At 43.3% G+C, this 19,743-nt stretch overlaps 1 protein-coding gene across 3 annotated transcripts in view; it reads right to left on the minus strand.

Moving 5' to 3' along the window:
• Nucleotides 1-19,743, minus strand: part of NRK (Nik related kinase) — a 124,890-nt gene that overhangs the window by 4,822 nt on the left and 100,325 nt on the right. For all 3 annotated transcript variants that reach the window (XM_090060574.1, XM_090060573.1, XM_090060572.1), the window contains 4 exons: nucleotides 16,991-17,091; nucleotides 16,268-16,417; nucleotides 12,646-12,805; nucleotides 53-192 (listed from right to left, as the gene is read on the minus strand). In XM_090060574.1, coding sequence (XP_089916700.1) covers nucleotides 53-192; nucleotides 12,646-12,805; nucleotides 16,268-16,417; nucleotides 16,991-17,091 — 551 coding nt within the window. The remainder of the gene's footprint in view (nucleotides 1-52; nucleotides 193-12,645; nucleotides 12,806-16,267; nucleotides 16,418-16,990; nucleotides 17,092-19,743) is intronic.

Here is a 19,743-nt window from a genome sequence, read left to right on the forward strand (position 1 = left end):
AAAAAATAGGTGAATCATGTTTTTCTTATTCAACTATTAAGCATATCTGTACCTTGTCATTTCTTTCACACAGAAATTTTAGCTTCTGTGCTTTCTTGTGCATAAATACGCCTTCCAGGTTTCCTGTTTCCACAGAGCGCAGTTCAATAGCTTTCTCTCCCCAGCCCATGGCCTGGTTAGACTGAAGATAAGCTAAAATGAAAAAAGCCACATTTTACAGATTAGTAAAACAAAGGGGATTCAAATATTTGTCTGCTGTTAGTAAAACGGCAGGACCATTTACCCCCCGTAAGCATATTAAAGATTGCAAATCTAGACACACCCAGTATTCAGCTTTTAACTATACAGTGGAGTCCAATTAGATTGTATCTTCAAAAAAGGAAATCACATCCACTCCAACAAAGCCTATACTGAAATACTGCAGAGAAAATAGATGGTAAAAGGTTAGCTGCTGGCCTTAGGGGCAAATCCTTAATAAACAGACTTTACAAATGTGATCCACTCAGGAAGGTTTGTCAAGTCTATAGAAGCTGCCCCCCAACCACAGTAGGATGACCAACCTATACAGTTACTCTGTGGTGCTTTGCACTGTCTGGGGCATCGCACTGTTTGCATCCGTTTTACCTTTTTCCTATAATATTGCCTTTTAGATCAGTGCTTCACTGTGCACTGTGCTCTTATTTTGGCCATTTCTTTTACCATTTCACTATCTCTTATTCTTAATCTTCTGTAAAAGAGCACAGTTTTGTAGTTTAACAAGGTAAGAAATGCACTCTTCACTCCGCACTCTGATTATATATTTTTTAACTTCTTTAGCTTACCCAAGAGACTAGAGCCTCTTTTCATTAAACAAAGCTGCATCCTAATGTGTGCTATGGATATTAAAAATGCAAGCTAGAAGTCTAGAAAACATCACTCAGTGCTAGATTCTGACTTCCCTTACAGCATTATTTATCTGAGGTAATTATACTTACCCCATTGGAGTGTCTCTGAATTTACACCCGTGGAAATGAAACTAGAATTGGACATACCTGTCATTCACTATAATGATTGCCATTTAAAAAACGTCTTAACAACAGAGTTGTACTTAAACTCTCTGCATTTGTTTCGTTTCTAAGTAGTTTTTTTGATTTCCATAATTACAGTAAATTCGTGAACATCTTATACTAGCAATACATGGCAATAATGCTAGTGCCAGGTGATTTTAACTGTAGCAACCTTGCTCATGTAACATAGCATTTAGATTACTATAATGACATATGCTGTGGTGATTAGGTAGTATATGGAAAATAAATGCTGTATTTTTGCGGATCACTCTCCACCACCCCAAAAAGACATCCATCTCCTTTGGGAGGGCAGAATGAAGGACAAAATAATTCTTTTTTAACCAAACTGTTCAGATCAGTTTCCTTATTTAGGATGTGCACCCCCACTTTCAATGGCTAATATTTGGGGAAAAGGTATATGGTAAGCAAATAAATAAAGGTAAGTGTTGTCAGCAAAGGGCTTGATGATTCAAGCCCCTTCTCATTTCATTGATATCTCTGGCAAGACTCCTACTGCCAGAGGAGCATGACCAAGATTTCACCCCTAGTTTTAAATCCTGATGCTGGAAATAAAAGGTAAATGGGAAACTGAGAGCAGCATTTCTCAGAATCAGGGTGGGGAAATGATATGGCAGGATGTCAAAAATACATCCAAGGGCATCTCTTCAGCTGGTGCACACTGTTTTAACTTCATTAAAGTCAATGAGTCCCAGTTTACATCTATCTATTGGTGGTTAATTGAGAGCAGTAAGTGGTTCTGGAACTGACAGTACTTTGTAGCATACAGACTCGGGAGAGATTTGGATAGTCCATTTTGTCTCATACATTTGATCATATCCTTCACTGAGATTCACTGGAAAACTTAGCAGTTCATAACACAAAGAAAATGCCTAACTTGGCTTGCAATGGGATATGGTCTGTGTAGCATCAAAATAGCAGGGGCAGCTTAAACCGGCTATGAATTTCTGGCAGGCAGGGAGCTCGAGGGTACAAGGTTTCCCATCATCCCTGCTTCTCCGTGGGCTCCTGGCAGATGTTACACTTAAGACGTGATTAATCATTTAATTGTGTCTTAAGTAGCAGCCACACATTCATGCAATGAATGGTGCGATAGAACAGAAGAAAAGCCACAGCATTATTATGCATATCGGGCCATACATGAAATATGTGGCATTCCCAGGCCTGGAAGTGCCCTGAGAGCCTCAAAGGGCTCATGTGCGCTCCCACAGCTGGGAGCATACAGCAGCTGACTGGTGAGCCCAGCCACAGGGGTGCACAACAGCCCTTCAAGGCTCAAATGTCAGGCTCCCCTTGGCACCAGCAATAGGGCATGGTTGTGGGATTGGGGATCAAATCCCAATCATATGTGGCAGGGCAGTAGGTGAAATTGTTGGTATCGTGGATCACATCCCATTGCACCTTTACCTGAACGTCAGGGACCCAGGCTACTGCACTAGAGCCAGGATGGTAAATACTACCCTGCATTTGATATTTTTTGTGACAAACTTTCATCCCCTTCATTGAAGGGCTGCTTTACATGGGGAGGCTACTGCAATATAAGCTGAGGTGTGGATTTGCAGTACACTAGCTAGTCCACACAAACTCCCTGTGTACCCACCATTACTGTACAATAAATGGATCAAACTACAAAGGCACTTGAGAGCAGGGGTGGAAAAAATACGGCAGATTCAGCCCACAGAGGGACTTTGTCTGGCCTGTGGCATGTCCCTTAGTTCTGCCTGGCAGGCTAAGCGCACTGCCCCAGCCCCAGTCTGTCCCGTGCAGGGGGTCCTGGTCCCTGCAGCACTCACCCTGCACCTGCCCATAATAAGTGGCAGTGGTGGACAGGCAGAAGCTGCTGCTGGGCGTGGGAAAAATGTGGGACCTGGCAATGGGTATGTCTGCCTCCCCCTGCCACTGCCGTGCCTTTCTTGCTGCTGCCGCCTGAAGCCTGCCCTGCGGCTTCTCCCCACCACCTCCACTGCCAGCAGCACCTCTGGGCAGCACTGACCCGACAGGGCAGCGGTGACGGGGGGGAGCTGCAGGGCAGCCCCAGTGGCGGGCTCTGGGGACTGGCAGCAAGAAGGGCCCCGTGGCAGTGAGGAGGAGGCAGCCGCATCCACTGCTGTGTTCCCCTTTTCTCCCACGCCCAGAAGCAGCTTCTGCCCAGCTGATGTCACCTCCTCCAGACCTGGGCCACTGCCGCTGAAGCCAGGCAGCAGCTCCAGCCCCTCCTCAGGGTAGAAGGGTGGCCCAAAGGTGGTGCAGGTGGTAGCCGCAGCTGAGTTGTCTCTGTTGAAGCTGCCACCTGCCCGCATCCATGCCAGCTCCCTGTCCTCCATGGTCCCATCCCACATAGGGAGGTTTGGTGAACTGGGGTGGGGAGGGATGGGCTTGTCACAGCCCGCAACAGCTCCCCCAAATCCTCTACATGGTTCACAGGCCCAAACAACTGGTAACCCTTGCTCTAGGGCACGTCTGCACTGTTGTGCCTGGATGTGCCAGCTAGGACATGCTTCTATAGTGGCAAAGGCATGCCTTTAGCATATACTAAGAGTGCCCACATGGGGAGTTAGTGCACAATAGTTCACACATTGGTCTACTTTGCAATTACTTTCCCATACAGACATGCCTGAAAGTGCCAAACAGGCTTGATATTCCATTGATTTTAATGGCACGTCACTTCCTGACACCATCAGATGAGTTAAGGAGCGGCGGAGGTGGATTAATGTGGACTGAAAGCCAGCTCTATTATGCATACAACAATAGACCCTGGGCTTTTTAGATAGCAAGATTCTCTATTAACCTATCAAGAAAAAAAGCTTCAGGCAATTAACACGGTTCTTAGATAAAAATCGGTACCTAATGGTGTGCTCTACTATGTTAGAATTAATTTCCACAATTGAAAAAGTGACCTTCACAACCCACAAGCTGCTCAAATGTTCATGTGTTGTGGGACTTCCTTTCCCTTTCATGCATTTTTATATTAATTATGGAGGTCAGGACTGGAAAGAAACTGCAGAGATAATGAGATGGAACAATACTCGCTGCAGTAGTTTGGCTAGGATTAATATTCCCCCCAGCCTGGAAAGTCTTTGGGAGTTGGTTAGCAGGAAGGAAATCTCTGCAGGGATCTTTTTGTCCTATCAGGGTGCCCCCACCACGGAAAATGCCACAGTGCCCATTCAAAAGCTGTCAGATTCAGAGGAGACTGATGCCCCGGTGTGGGCTCTGGTTCCCACCTCTGACCATGGTGACCCCAAGCTCCTTAGGTGGAGTTTGTAGAAACATAATTAGCTGCAGCCTGTATTATTTTTATAAATGAAATTCCCCCGAAGTAGAGAGGGGCAATTTGTACTCTCTTTGCTTTGCCAAACACAGTCTGCTCATTCCCTCACCCCATGAATCCTTGCAGAAGAGGACATGGCCAAGCCAGAGACATAAGAAGAAGGGGGCTGAGGCACAGGGGAGCTGGCCCTTTAACAAAGAGAAGAGGAAATTCAAACACAGGAGAGTTCCTCTCCATGCTTAGGCTTTGCTGGGAGGATATTCAGGCCTTACATGTCATTAGTTACCAGAAATTCTCACTCCATTAATTTGATCTAAAACGTAGACGTTACCTTTATGGCTCTCCCTCACTGTGCAAGAGGCTTTCCTGTAATGCTGACATAGCAACCTCTTAGGAGGTGCTCACAACTTGACCCTTAGAAATGTTGGTTCTAGATGACCAGTCAATCAGAGGCACCAGGATCTGCTCTTGTAGTTCATCTTTTAAAGATCAGAAATACAATCCCACATGTTTAAAGGCTTTGCGGGTTGTTGGCACAGCCTGCCATCTATCATACTCCACATCCAGAAGTACAAAAGGCTACACCAAATACATCAAATTGCTTTGGGAGTCTCTAAGGCTGCAATTTCTGCTACGGATTTGGGTGACACGTACAAACCCCTTGAGGCCCTCCTCTCACAGTTTGTACTGTCAAGAGAATTGCTAATGAATAGTCTTCTCTCCTGACCTGATTCTTATTAACTCACATAAGGTGCTAGGGCTTGAGGGTGCTGGATCTGGTATTCTGTATATACATACATAAACTAACAAGCATGCATGCTCACCCCAAGTTAACTCTGTAGCGAACTAACTCAATTCTCATTTTAACTGTGTTTGCATAGCTCATCTCTGGACTTTCCTTATTTTCTGAGGCAGTGATAATTCTAGGACTTTCCATTTAGGATGGCTGATAATTGCCTAATGGGGCAGAAGACATATTTAAAGTGCTGAAAATGATAGAATTTGACATTAATTTATAACATCCATTTATCCCCCAGCAACTCCCTGCATGCCAAATTCCATCTTCAACTACAATGCATCTGAGGACAGCCTTTGGACATAAATTAAACAACTGAAACCATTGCAAACAACATTGGGAGGAAAGATGTCGTGAACTAGATTCTCAAAGGTACTTCCTAACTCAGAAAATTAGGCACTGCATATTTTTACAGATCTGGACCTCTTGTGCTATTGCTAAATGACAGCAGGACAGCCTTCTCTAACTATTGTTTTCTAGGTATTCTCCTACATCCTCTCCTTTTGGATACACAACCTATACCAAAAGAAAGTGCCTTTATGCAAAGCGATCAGAGTTTATTGTGATGCTTCCTAAAACTGCCTCTGCATGGCACTCGTAGAGTTAAGTCCAACGAGAGTTCAAATTAGCACAGTTTTAAGGAAAGCCCTTCTGACAGCCCTGGAGTTAGTGTGTGTAGGCTTCCTACGGGAAAACCTATTATTTATGCTCTAGATAGCCAATATTCAGAAAAGGCTCTTCTTCCTCATCTGTGAACTGTTATTTCATTAGTGAAAACACTGGCACTGTGAAATCATCTGAGGAGAAGTCTGTGTTTGACTGCTGTTTAGCATTACTGGAAAGCCTGACCCGTCCCCCATTTGTTGGGATTTGTTGGGGGTGAACAGAGTGGTTTCCTTAAAACTTGATATGCTCATTTATGTCTTGTTTAAAGATTTGGGCTTTTGTTATACATTGACTTATGAAGCTAGAGAATGCAATAATATTTCAGAAACATATGTAAGTAAAGACCATATCAAGCACGCAAGGGAAGTCAATCTAAGGTGGCACACAATGCTGTAAGTCACAGGTGGTTTGGCATTTGTTTGGCATTGAATGGCTGTTTCCTTGAAGCAGGGAGCGTGCTTTCCAGCCACCCTCCCAGGTGCTCCTGATCGGGCTGCAGGGGCCCAATCCTGCGCTCTCTGGGAACTCCCATGCCCAGGCTGTGTAAGATCAGGCCCCTGAAGCCCCAGAAGCACAGAGGGTCTTTAGGCCTCCTCAGAGGCATTGGGTGTTGGCTGCAACCAAGACTGGGAATTTTGACTGGTCTGTGCCAGTGCTCCTCCTGGGACGTAAAGCCAGAGGTTCCTGGCTAAAGGGTCTTGCCCCTCCACTCGGGGTCAGACCAAGCACCATATTTGGGGTCAGGAACGAATTTTATTCCATCATCATGGACTGCATCACCTTCTTCTTTAGTGAGGGGCATGGCCCTCTTCCTTGGACCTCTTGAGTATATAGTAACAACTTTTTATAGAAACAGGACGTCAGCTGCCGTGGTCCCCCAGCTTTCCCTGTAACAGGTTAAGGTGCTATTTGTGTCAGGGTTGAGGGTAGTTTTACAAAGAGGTTAGATTATGGATTTGTGTGGGATGGTTTGGACAGGGATGATCCCACCTGAGGCAGAGGGCTGGACTAGATGACCTCTGGAGGTCTCTTCCAGCCCCACTTCTAGGGTTCTTTCCAGGGTCTCCCATTTGCAAAGGTGTGCCCCGAGCTGGATTCTGGGGTTTCCCTGTTTGCAGAGAGGCACACCTGGGGAATCTGATCGGGGGTGCATCTCTGCAAACAGGACCAGGCTGCTTTGGTTGAGACCCCCTGCTCCACAGCTATAATACACACCATGGTGCTAGGACTGCGAGACCAGTCCATGCAAATAGCAGTAAAAAAACAAAGAAACCCACGTTATAGCTACCCAGCTAATATAAATATTTCCCATGCTGGTCCAAGAATAAGAATATAATCCACTAACAGTCCTCATTCTTCTCCTTCAGACCACAAGTAACTTGCACTAGTGTTGTCAAATATCCCATGTCTGTATATCAGTCAGCTATATTTAGGCTTTTGGCAGATTTCAATTTGACAGTGACCTTGAAGCTCTCAAGAACATCTTAATTCTATTTTGTTATAGCCTACGGTCAGGCAAGATAAAAATCCTTTGGTGACTGGGCACAGCGCTATCATCATCTTTAGATGAGACCAGATTTCTTTGCAGAGTGTTGTATAATAGAAGCACGCTATAAGGACACATATCAGGCTCCTTATTTAAATCCAGCCATTTTGTTTTGCTGGCAGGTCAATATACCTGAGACCTTAACTTGTCAACTGATGCAGGGAAATTTCAATCAAAATCTTTGTGGCATAAAACACATCTCTGCAGCAGAAGTTTTTCCCCAAGTTTATTGTGTCTACCCATAAACTCATATAAACTCATAAAATGTCCTCCACTTTATTTACTGATGTGCTACTGATATATAATTTAAAGCAGAACAGCAGTTCCCAGTTAACTACTCCAGAATAAAAGTACCTTTTCGGGTTTCACCTAATCCATTTTCGGTGTAGATTAAGATGATTCAGATTAAGGCACACTTACTTTGGAATAAGGGTGTGCGCACGTGAGTGCATGCGCACGTGAGTGCATGCGCACACACAAACACACACAGTGTTAATATGGAGACCATTCTGTCAAGGCTTATGCCTGTTGTATATACAATCTAGGAAAGAACAGCTATAGAACTGTGAACTGTAGTTCCTGTTACACCGTTTTCTACTGGTGTCTCTCCACTGACATCAGTGGACCTAATTTATACGGGTGTAGTTAGCTCAGATTCAGGTCCCTATATAGTGTGGAACTGATAGACACCATCTAACAGGGAGAAAGGAGCTCCTGGCTCAATGTTCCTTCTGCAAAGTAGCACCAACATTGGGCTTGCTCAGCCCACATTCACCGAAATGACAAGTGTCAACTGAAAATGCGGTGTGGAGGTTAAAAGGAGGTGAAAGAAATAAAATAAAAAAATCTTGGACACAATAGGACTCAAAACTCCTGAGCTTCTTTCCAGTCCATTGCCCCCACTAGTGCAGATTGAGGGGCCTGCTGCCCCTGGCCCCTTCAGAGTCAGACAGCCCTGGCCTAACTAACGTACTGAAATTCTAGGGACAGCTGCAAAAAGAGCTCCGAACTGCCTGCAGACAGTAAAAAATATTCAAAGACAGCCAGATGATTCCTGTGCCCGAACCGGACTGCAGTTATTCCACAGATTGACAAAGTGTGTCAACACATCATTATCGCCTGCTTTTTGCTAGTGCAATTCATTTCTCAGCATCAACATCATTTCTGTTTCCTAAAGGCATGTGGTGAAGAATAACTACTTATATCTCAATCCCCACCAACAATTCATACTTTAAATAAATCTCGACAAATCCAAGAGGGCAAAAAGTTCCCAAATCCTATCAGCTTGGTGTTTCTTAAACCTTTTTTTTACATAAAGAAAACATTACAACTCTGTTTTTAGCATTATATACTTGAAATATCTTCAAGATCACATAAAGAAAGTGTAGCTCTACTATTTTATTTCCAACTGGAACTGAGCTTCTATGTTCCAAATTCTAATTAATGGTTTGGTCAAAGAGGTTTGACTTTGAAGATAACTAGTGGCTGCTATCTTTAGTTTCCCTGCCCTAGATCTGTCAGTAATACTGTAAGAGTTTGCCACCTTTCTCAATCGCTTAACAATCTAGACTGAGTTTATCATGTGAAATCATTTGTAAAGAAATGAGAAAATACATGAAGGATCAAGCAAATGATGGCTAGCTGGAAGCCTTGCATCTTTCCCTTTGGAAAATGAAGTGTAAAATTAATAAAAGGAAAACTTCAATATGCAGTTCAGGTGAGAATCACACAGAACATGTCGGAATCTGCTTAAGCCTGGACATTTCAAGGGAAACTTGCAAGGTCTCCTGAGGTTTGCTTGAACAATAAATGCAGTGGGCCAAGTTTCTCCTAACATTTTAGTGCCTTTTGTCCAGACATAAGAATTCAAGAGGAGCAAGAAAATAATGGGACTCGACTGGGAAGCCCATGTTTAAAAGAAAATAGCTAGCAGAGTGATCTGATGCTGAGGATTTGGGAGCAAAGTTAGGATCAGTTTTAGTCTGCTATATATATCTATATCTGTTTTAGTCTGCTAATTCAAATAATCAAGTAGGCGGGGTTTGAGAAGACACAAAGGGCAGGTAAGCAACCAATCCCTTTAGTTGGTTTTGTGCTTTTAAAACCTTCCCCCCCGACTCTGGATTTTCTGGGAATAATGTTCTGAACTACTGGGGATAAGTACAGACAGTCAAAAAGCACGAGGCTGAATCGATTAATCTTCACAGGTTAGTCTAAGCTGTGTAGATTGAACTGATCAGCAAGTGAGCAGACATTCACTTTTGATTCTGGAAATGCAGGAATGCAGGCAAAATGCTTGTAGTGGCCCAGGCCAGAAGTTGCGGGGGAGGTGCTTGAGCATGCCTCTCTGCTCAGCTGGAGCAAACAGTTTGGGCCAAGGCTAGTCTGCCCACCCTGCGAGGGGGTGGGGGTTTACAGGGGAGGTGCAAAGCAACCTGAGATGCTGGGGGACTGTGCATTAACTTGAATCTGGAGGGGAACTGGGACAGATGTTCAACAGACCAATTTAACCTAAATCAGTAAAGTCTGATACTATATCCATCCAGGTTGATCTTAAACCAGGTGGCCATTTTGAGAGTGGTTTATGTGTGCTGCACTTCTGGGCAAGTGACAGACATTACACATAAACTGGTTTAAGTGATCAGAAACTGGTTTAAACATGTAACAGAACAGATGTTCAGTGCATATAAACCAGTTTGAAATGGCTGAAATTGGTTTGAGATAAACCTGGCTCAATGTAGTATCAGACTTTACTGATTTGGATCAAACTGGTTTATGCAATGTCTGTCCCAGACCTCTTCCTGGTTTAATTTAAACCAGAGTCCCCCAGCATCCCAGATGCTTTGCAGCCCTGGACAGGGCTCTCTGCTCCAGAGCTGGGCTGGCCTCGCCCCTCTGCTCCCTGGCTGCAGCTCTGGCAGAGACTGCAGGCACAGTGGCATCTGCCTGGTTTCCTCCTGCATCCCCCACTTCCTCTTTCCCACAGCACAGACCGTAGCCAGCATGTGGTATGCTAGCTAATGCTGAGAGGTGGCTGTGTAAGGCAGACAGGACAAAGTGTCCGCTTAGGGCTTGTTGATTAGTTCCAACAAGCCCTAAGTGGACACTTTGTCTTGTCTGCCATGCCCCCCCACCTCAACTCAGCACTGTATAAGGGAGGGAGGATGCTCTACCTGGCTTCTAGCCTGAGCTTGCATTTCTTCAGTCCAGAGGGGATGTCTGTATAGTTACAAACTGGTTTAGCCTAGCCAGGTTAGACTAACTTGCAAAGACTGAATCAACCTAGGCTCAGGCTTTTTTAATGTCTGTCCCTAGCCCTGTTGTGTTACCGATTTGAACTATTTCTGATCACTTACCTAGTGTATGTGTAATTTCTGTCCCTGGCTGGTGCTCAAATCTACAAATCCTGTGGTTTCAGAATACAACATTTGACTAGTTATTTATGCTAACCATTCTAGTGAAAGGCCACAAAGCCCCTTGCTCCTTACAAATCATTTCCATACCTTACACATGTCTCCAGAGCTTCCTATGTAAACTTATCTGAACTTTAGAACAAGTGCTGTGTCTTAGCTAGTTATCAAGTACCAAGCCTATTGTTAGCACATAACATATAATAAAATTAGGCAATCGGAAAATTTTATGGTAGTTGGAACTTGATCTATGTTTAAAGATCATTAAACATGAGATCAGGGACAATTCTGGGCAGCACAGAAGGTAAACAAAGCCAGTCTGAAATTTCTGCTCCTTCCCAAAGGGAAAAAGATGAGTACAAATCAATTATGCCTGTGTAGGAAGGCAAACTAGAGCTTACATATTTAAGGAGATCAGATATATGCCAATGTCACTTTGAATAAATTGTTACAGTTTATAAAGCAATCTTAATACTATGCCCTACCTAAGAGCTTGCTGTGCCTATTCAGGATGGTACTTCCAGTGCCACAATGTTTTCTGCAGGCTGTTCTCCCCTCCCAAATCATTTTTCAATTCAGTTGCCGATTAGATGTATCACTGTTAAAACTTTTCTTTTTTTAACCTTCCTGGATAATGATTCTTTCATAGTTGATTATTTCACACTGTGCTCCTTACTTTAGACTGTGAGATGTGAAACTTCATATATTCAAGGCCATTAAAGATTCAGGCAGTATAGAGACAAATGTACTTTATGTGTTTTAAATATACTCTGCAGCTCTGGATTTGGGTTGGAAAGTTAAGAGGAGAATGAAAATATGGTTTAGTATATAGAAAAGGAACATAGTTCCATAACAGGAATATATTGATTTTGCTGTTCAGAGCTGTGGAGGCAACAAATTAGGTGCCACACAGAGATCAGAGTTCAAGACAGAGATATGCTCCATGCTCTCAACAGCAGCTGGAAAAGACGAGCCTTTCCCTTACCCTGGTTTTGAACTGGTTCTACTGACTTCAGTGGAATCACTCCAGATTTACCCAACTGGAAATGTGCAGAGAATCAGGATCATGATGCTCAAATCTGTCCTTATGGCCTGCAATGAACTGTTGCCAGAGTTGGTTTTATTGTGGTTTGCATGCAGCTCCCCCACCCTTTATAAAGGCAGGGTCATGGAAAGCCAGAAAATGCTAGGTGAAGTTTACAGATACAAAAACCTGCCATGTGCAGCTTTTCTTTGTTCGTAGCCCCATCAATAACAATTGGAAACTCAATGAAAGAAAATGTCTGACTAAAAAGGAACCTTGATTTGCAGCATTTAGAAGACCAGATGGAAATGGGGATTGGTGACAGCCTGTTGAGAGTGCTCTCTCTGATCTGCTGTATTCTGAATGGGGGATGACATAGTTAAAGGACCAATAAGAAGACGTTATGTTCACTGATCTATTAAATTATCATATGTTCTACATAGCATGACTTTTTTTTTTAAGCGGCGGACTCCAGAACCAGTACTTTTTTCCTCTTTGTAACTCACCTGAATGAATACCAGAAAAAATAAAATACAAGAAAAAATAAAAACCTGTTGGAAGGCTGCATTCTTCTAAGCAATCTCTGCCTGTGCAGTAAACCCTTTATAGAATAAACACTATGAAATGAATATAAAACTCAGACCCAAACTCAGGTCCAAATGCAGAGAGCTTTATATAAAATCATGGGCTTGTCATACACATCTACAGAAACGCACATAAATCTTTCTGTGCCTTAGCCATCTGTTTTGCCCAGAAATTGCTTAATGTGCCATACAAACGCTTTCAGATGGATGAAAAGCTAATAGAGAAGTCAAGGTTTCATAGAGCTGAATCTTACATTGAACTAAGTGCTATTTTTTATACATACCTACAGATGCTGGCATCTCCCCCCACTGTAAAACAGTTTCTTTTGTGAAGTGCCCATATATATCAATGTAGACTCCTTCATCTTCATAGGTGAGTAAAAGTTCTGTTCCATTAGTATTGGGAAGGATGATAATGGCATGTGGGCGAATAATTCCCTGGATCTGGAATCAAATTGTACAAAGATTTATATCAGGAAATGGATTGAAATTTGAGTGACTGCATCTATCTAAGTAGCTTAGCAGAGCAATAAAAGCAACTCAGAGAAAGTAAAAGAAATCCCCGTGTTAAGAAAGGCTATATAGTTTGCTAGATAACTTTCAGAGTAGGCTTCCCCACCCTTTTAGATATTACAGTAGATTTGTAAAGAAGTCAATGTTCAATATTTCACTTCATATTTACAAGTCTGCCTTGGTTTAAAAAGGCCAAGAAACACATGAGATACAATGAGATTTACTGGCTTGTCCAAGAAAGGCTGGTATTATGTGAAGCAGCAGAAGGCACGTAAGCAGTACTTGAATTCAAAATTGATTGTAGGTAAAAGCAGAGGGATAAGGGGAGTTGGTTGTAGCCATGTTGGTCTAAGGATATAGGCAGACAAGGTTCTTTGGGTAAATCTGATATCTCTTATTAGACCAACTAAAATAGTTGGAAAAATTCTTCTTTGTAAATAAACTGTCGGGTACGAACACCCTTCTTCAGGCAGAGGGAGCGTTTGCAGTTGTTCTGTGGTCTCCTGGATGGGATAAAAGCCAGTGTGCAAGGATGCAGGTCAGTGAAAGTGCAAATGCGTGACAGAGGGTCAGAGGGGCGAGAGACAATGGGTGAGAGACAGGTGGGGAGGGGAGGAAAGCGAAATGGTGACCTGGTGACAGAATGTAGCTGGGGGGATAACACATTCAAACTCCTTGTTTTAGGAACCCAGTACTTGCATTTGCTCCGAGATTACCTTACTAGAACTCATGAGCTGAAACAATGGCTCATTAAAAGCTTTTCATGTAACAATATTTACGGTAGTTTGAAAGAGCCACCTGAGCTTTCTGAATGCAAGCGTTTCTGCACACCTTCTCCTTTCTTTACATACAAGAATCATTAAAAGCACTACGTGCCTGCTTAAATCCTATTTGGTGCACGTGCACCAGGGAAGATGCACCTCACACAAGGTATACAGGCAGCTGGGAGCGTTCCAGAAACACTCACAAAAACCAACTCACTTCCCAAGTGAAAAGGGCTTTATAATAAGCATATAGCTATCAAGTTGGGATTATATGGAAAGTATTTTGAAGATAAGGCAACAGCAAAAAAAGGCCCCAGACAATAAGCATTTCTAATTCCTTTTCTAAAACACTATCAGAAACCAGATCTTTCTCCTTTATCGACTTAAACGTTGCAGTACCCCTGGAATCAGCACTTTCACAGGACAAGACAAGTGGAACTTGACTGTCACTTTCACAAGTCAGCAAACACACAGATTGGTCTTTCCCAACATTTATACATGCAGTCAGGGTACAAGGAACAGTCAAGAAGTATAGAAGCTGTACTTGCCAAGCTGAATACACTCAGGCCAACCACTTGAGTCCGTGTCTCTGCAACCACTATCCGTAACACTAAAACAGGTATCCAGAGCCGGAAAGCAATTTTAATGCGTTGCCTTGGTATTTGCATGAGCAATTGCAGCAGAGAAGAGATGGGGGGAGAGAGAGAGAGAGAGAGAGAGGTGGAAAAGGGGAGAAAAGAGCAGGTAGCGAGTGTATCTCAATTCAGCCTGCTGAAGCCTTTTGGAGATAATTATCTAGTCTATCAGATGTTCCCTAAAATAACAAATTACCCAAACAGATACAGCCCACTGTAGCAGCACATTTAGTACAGATACAGGATTCTTAGGGGAAAATATATTTTTAGTAAATGCTCTGTTACAGTGGAGGAGAACGCACCAATGGAGTTCCAGTTCTCGGAAGGGTGCCCCATATTCAGGGTGTTCACCTGGGAAATCTTTTGAGATGTACACAATTATATCAGGAGTCTGTGGCAAAACTAAATCCATTAAAATGACTCGCCCTTTCCCTTGCCTTTTATCTTGGGTGGTAATTACGTTAATGATCTCTTTGACACTGAATTATTTGCCAGGCTTAGCCAAGATAAAGATCCCTGTGTGCAGACAATCCTGGGCAGATTAATGAACTGGTGTGAACTTCGAATGGTGCCATAACTAATACACCTATTAGCTGTTAGATTAAATAAACTACTTCTAATATATGAATGAAGTCCCCCCACAATATAGCAAGGAATTCCATATACTGATTAAGTATCAAGAAAAGTACCCGGTGACTGGAAACATTATTTTTGACAAAGTTGGATGGGTGGCCTGTTTGCTGGGTGAGATGGGGGAGACTGTGTGGAGTTGGGATGCTCTTAAAGTAGTACTGCCCAGAGTAGGATACCATAATGGTAGGAGTTCATTTAGCCAGAAAATGAGGCTGTAGGATGCTTACAAATAAAACTAGATCACGGCACATGCTGCAGAGTTCATATCTAGATCCAGATTTTTCCAAAGCTCACAGGATTTGCTTCGTTCATATTGTAGCTGGGCTTTGATCCTGCAATGTAATCCAAACCAAGTACCTACAACATCTCCCTAATCTCAGTGAGGCTGCGTGGGTAGCGTAGAGGTATCATAGCAGGACTGGAACATTTGGCTGCTACCTGCCCACATTTCTATGCGTTTCTGAATGCACTGTTCCTGGCTGAGACCATTTCCATACAAGTAGGCAGCAGCAGGCTAGAAGAAGGTTACAAACAGAATAATAGCACTGGACTAGATAGCATCAGGCCTCTTGCTCTTTTGGAGGAATTATTTCCCTGTTGGATTATCTAAGTTTTTAGAGGTTGCTCTGGGCACTAAGGAAACCAGTAAGTTTATTTAACTGGGACTTCCATCTCAGGTGCAGCATCAGAGGGGCAAACCCCATTTTAAAAGTGAAGCTCTGATCTGGAATCACTTAAAAATGAGACATTGGCTCTACTCATGGGGGAAGCTATACGTATATCTGCTAAGAGAATTAAGAATTGTGGTTTAAGTCTGAAGTAAACTTTACCCACACCTGGAAACCGACTACACATAGCTCCTCCTGCTAACATTATGGATGCTCTAACTGTGTACAGCATCACAATACACAGGTGGTATTCATCCAAAGATCAAACTGGCTTGCTTCTACAAATGCTATGACGTCCTTTCTGATCAGGGCCAATTTTCAACTTAATATAATTATAGTTTAATTATAGTTTGGCATTGATGCTAAAAAACTTACGAAGAGGCTAAAAAAATACCTAATTAACTTAGCAGCTCTAGGTACTCCATGCCCAATGCTTGGCTTAGATGTTCTTTAGCTCAGTCATAAACCTACAGAAAGCCTCAGGAAAAACAGGGATCAGGCATAGGAAATAGATCATAAAACAACCTTGGAGACCTTAAAGTGCCGGAACAATAACACTGTGTTCCTAGCCCAGACCCTGTTTTTTCAGAAGATCCAAAATAAGGTCCAAAATATTCAGCCAGTCACTATTAATTTACATCCATGTGAAAAAGATGGAAATGACTTGATTATTTCAGATGACAAGTATCTTACGTGTGTCGGCAAGTACAGGTCGTACACAAATCCTGAGTCCACATCAATGGCGTGAAATCCTACTAATGAGCCATAGATCACTTTTAACCTTTGTCCATTTTCAACTGTCAGGTCAACTGACAGTGGTTTGTGATGAAGTGAAGTGAAGGACTGAAAGAGAAAAATCAGGTATGTATTCCTAAAGCATTGATAAGATTAACACCTGAGTGATTGGTTTTAGGTTCTTTTTATGATTATGATTTTATGATTATGACCTCTTTTCATGTGTACTAAATTTGGATGCAGGCTCAAATTCCTAAAAATGAGGTTCAAGGAATTACGTGTCCAACTCCCACTGACTTTCATAGGGAATTGTGGCCCATCATCATTAAGGGCCCCTAAACTCCCTCGTTTTTCAAACAAAATGAGGCCCATTGTAAGAACTTTTGAAATTTCCACACTTTTCACTCATTTCCCTAACTTGAGGATGAGTGGGGGAGAATTTTATTTTGGTATCCAAACTTACTTTCAAATAAGATATTACAAAAACTGGTCACTTCTTGTAAAACCATATCTGAAGTATTTATGAGACAACTGGCATTTGCAGTTGTCTAAATGATCTAAATTTTAAAAAATGTATCCACTCACTCCTTAATTAAAAATAAATGTTACACAATGCAACACAAGCTGAAACGGACAGGAAGTGCTAATGGCATGTTCAAACTGAGATGACAGTCTACTCACCTTGAAAGCCATAAATTTGTGATACGGCTTTGGAGCCCAAGCATAGACTTCAACGGAGTTTTTCAAAGCAACAACAAGAAATTTGATTCTCTCATATTTCACTACAATATAAAAGGAAGAATTATTTTGCTTTCAGAGAGACAGATTCATTGAAAATACTTGGCGCTCAGATTTGATGATTTTATACACACACTAAAATTTCACAGAGATGATTTGTGGAAGGTCATGTTCAGTTAATTAAAGCATAAGAATGTGGTTTTTGATATTCAACATAAGTAACATTACTTACAATGAATATTTATTTGACTGTGAGCTTACAGTTCAAAACCTTCCAATGCTATAGCTGCTGCTTACTATTTTTACTATGTAGCACCCAAATGGATGCTAAGTACTTTGCATACAATAAAGACAAGTCAGTGCCTTAAAAACATTTGATAAAGGGTCCTGATCCCATAAACACATTTACACACAAGTAACATTACTCAGACTCAGGAGCACATAGAGGATGGGGCTCAGGCAGTCACTTGGCAGATAAAGGAGTATAGTGGCTGCCTCCATAGGAAGGAGGCAATGCAAAACTATTATTATTTTAATGAAGCCGTGACTCATCTTCAGCCTGAACTGCTTTCCAGCATTCAAACCTTTTACAGGTGGGTATACAGAGGCACAGACAGGTCTGTATCCTGCTTTTAAGTAGTGTGTTAATGGCATTTGATAACAGTAAGAAAGCTCTTTAGACTGGCTATCTAGGTCACATGGTCATTTTCTATTCCCAGACTGGAAGAGTTAGCCTAACCCTAAACCCAGGGTTAGGCTATTGCAATAAGTTATACCTGCAGTCTGAGCTCGTGTTCCATTACTGGAGCTTTTCCATTATGGAAGCCTTCAGTGGGTAGAGGACTGGCCCTCGTATACCCCTTGGCTCTGTGGGTATCAAATAACTTTACAAATGGATTAGTCCTCACACCACCCTGTAACAGGGAGCCAAAAGCTCCTGCTACTTTAAAGAAGAGAGCAGCAAATCAAGCTTGCTGTGTGGGGGCTGGCAGCTGGGTGGCTAGGAAGCAGGCTAGTTGCTAGAGCTAGCTGCCAGAAAGCAGGCAGCCCAGGGTAGGAGCTAGGACCGGGGGAGACTGTCCTGTAACTCACTGCTTCACAGCAAGCAGCTAAGAGGCAGACATCTAAGCAGTCCAGAAGTGGAAGCTATGAGCAGCTGAGCTAAGCCATAGCAAGGAAAGGCAGGCTGGTCATCAGGTCAAAAGGGAAACCCCAGTGGGTGGCTGAAGAGCCACATGGCAGGAAGGGTTGGGACTTTGGAGGCACGTAAGACTGGCACATGAGCCCAGGCAGGTAGCAGGGAGAGGAGCTTCTGAGAGAGGAGGGCTGTAGGAGACAGCCCGGCAAGGGAGCTAGGATGAGAGGGCTCCAAGGGAGGTATGGCTTGTGGGGACACTGAGCCGGAGTGGGAAAGACTTTTAGCTTGCAAGGCAGCTTGCTTATGTTTATGTTGCATTCATGTTCTTATTAAGAACCAGAGGACAGGGCTGTGGCTACAGGGGAGGTATGGAGACCATGGAGGGGTGCCTGGTGGGCACTTAGCGGTGGGTTGGTGCAGGCTGAGGCTAGGAGTCTGGCCTGGGGTCAGAAGACTGGGGTACCAAAAACAGCCTGGCCTGGGGTCAGGAACCCAGAAGGCCGAGGGCTGGGATAGGGCTACAGCCACCATGCGAGGGCCAGAGAACAGAAGGCTGGAGCCAAAGCCATAGCATGGATAAGGGCCAGACCCAGAGAAAAGAGAGGGCCTTGCAAGGGCCAAGGGGCCTAGTGGACAGCTTGAAGTACCAATCTGCGAAGCACAGTGAGGCTGTAGGGGAGAAAGGAGGTCACAGATAGTCCTTAAGGGCATGGACAGGATCAGGAGGGCTCTCACTTAGGGCTTAAAGGATAGGATTGGGGGCCAGCTGGGTACAGGAAGACCAAAGCAGGCTAGGGCTTGCTCTGGGACCCTGGAGCAGCCTCCTTTCTACAATAAAATAATACTATCAAGGCATGGTAGGTGGGAGGAAGAAGGACAGTGCTCTGAGGAGCCATGCGGTCACCAAGGTCATAGCCACCCCGGGGGTCTGGTCCTGTTACACACCCCTATGAATGAAGCAAACATATTACATCCATACTAAAGGCTCAGAGAGGTTACACCCCCTATCACATCCTTATGGCACCAGCTGAGGATGGCAAAACGTATCCCAACACCAGTTCTGCACATCCTTGGTCACGTTTCTTACTTGGCTGGTTTTCTATTGGCGTTGGAGGTCCTAGGCCCACTTTGCTGTACAAACATAATGAAAATCCAATCATGAGGGTCTTGGCCACCTAAATAAACTGACTCCACTTCTATTTCTATCTACTGAGATAGGAATCAGCACTAGCATTTGGCTGCAGAAGGGATCAGAGAGAAATGCCTGGGTAAATCCTTTCTGCAATAATTGCTTTTAGGAAGGATTTGATGCGAAAAAAATATTAAAACGCACATTAGCTTTGCTGGGTATGCTATCCCTCACCTCACATGTACAGTTACAAGAACAGTGACAGACAGAGGCTACTTTTTAGGCTTTATTCTCATCTCAGCGTCCATGTGGAGGTTACCTCTCCATGCACTGGAGCAGTAGTGGATTCCCAGTGTTTTGAGATCACGGGCCACCTACAAAGGGAACAATTCTCCAAGTTGATTAACCTCACTGGGATCCTTGCCAGCA

The sequence above is a fragment of the Crocodylus siamensis genome, chromosome 8 (genome assembly GCF_052110815.1).
Source record: "Crocodylus siamensis isolate JL-2025a chromosome 8, ASM5211081v1, whole genome shotgun sequence".
NCBI classification, from domain to species: Eukaryota; Metazoa; Chordata; order Crocodylia; family Crocodylidae; genus Crocodylus; species Crocodylus siamensis.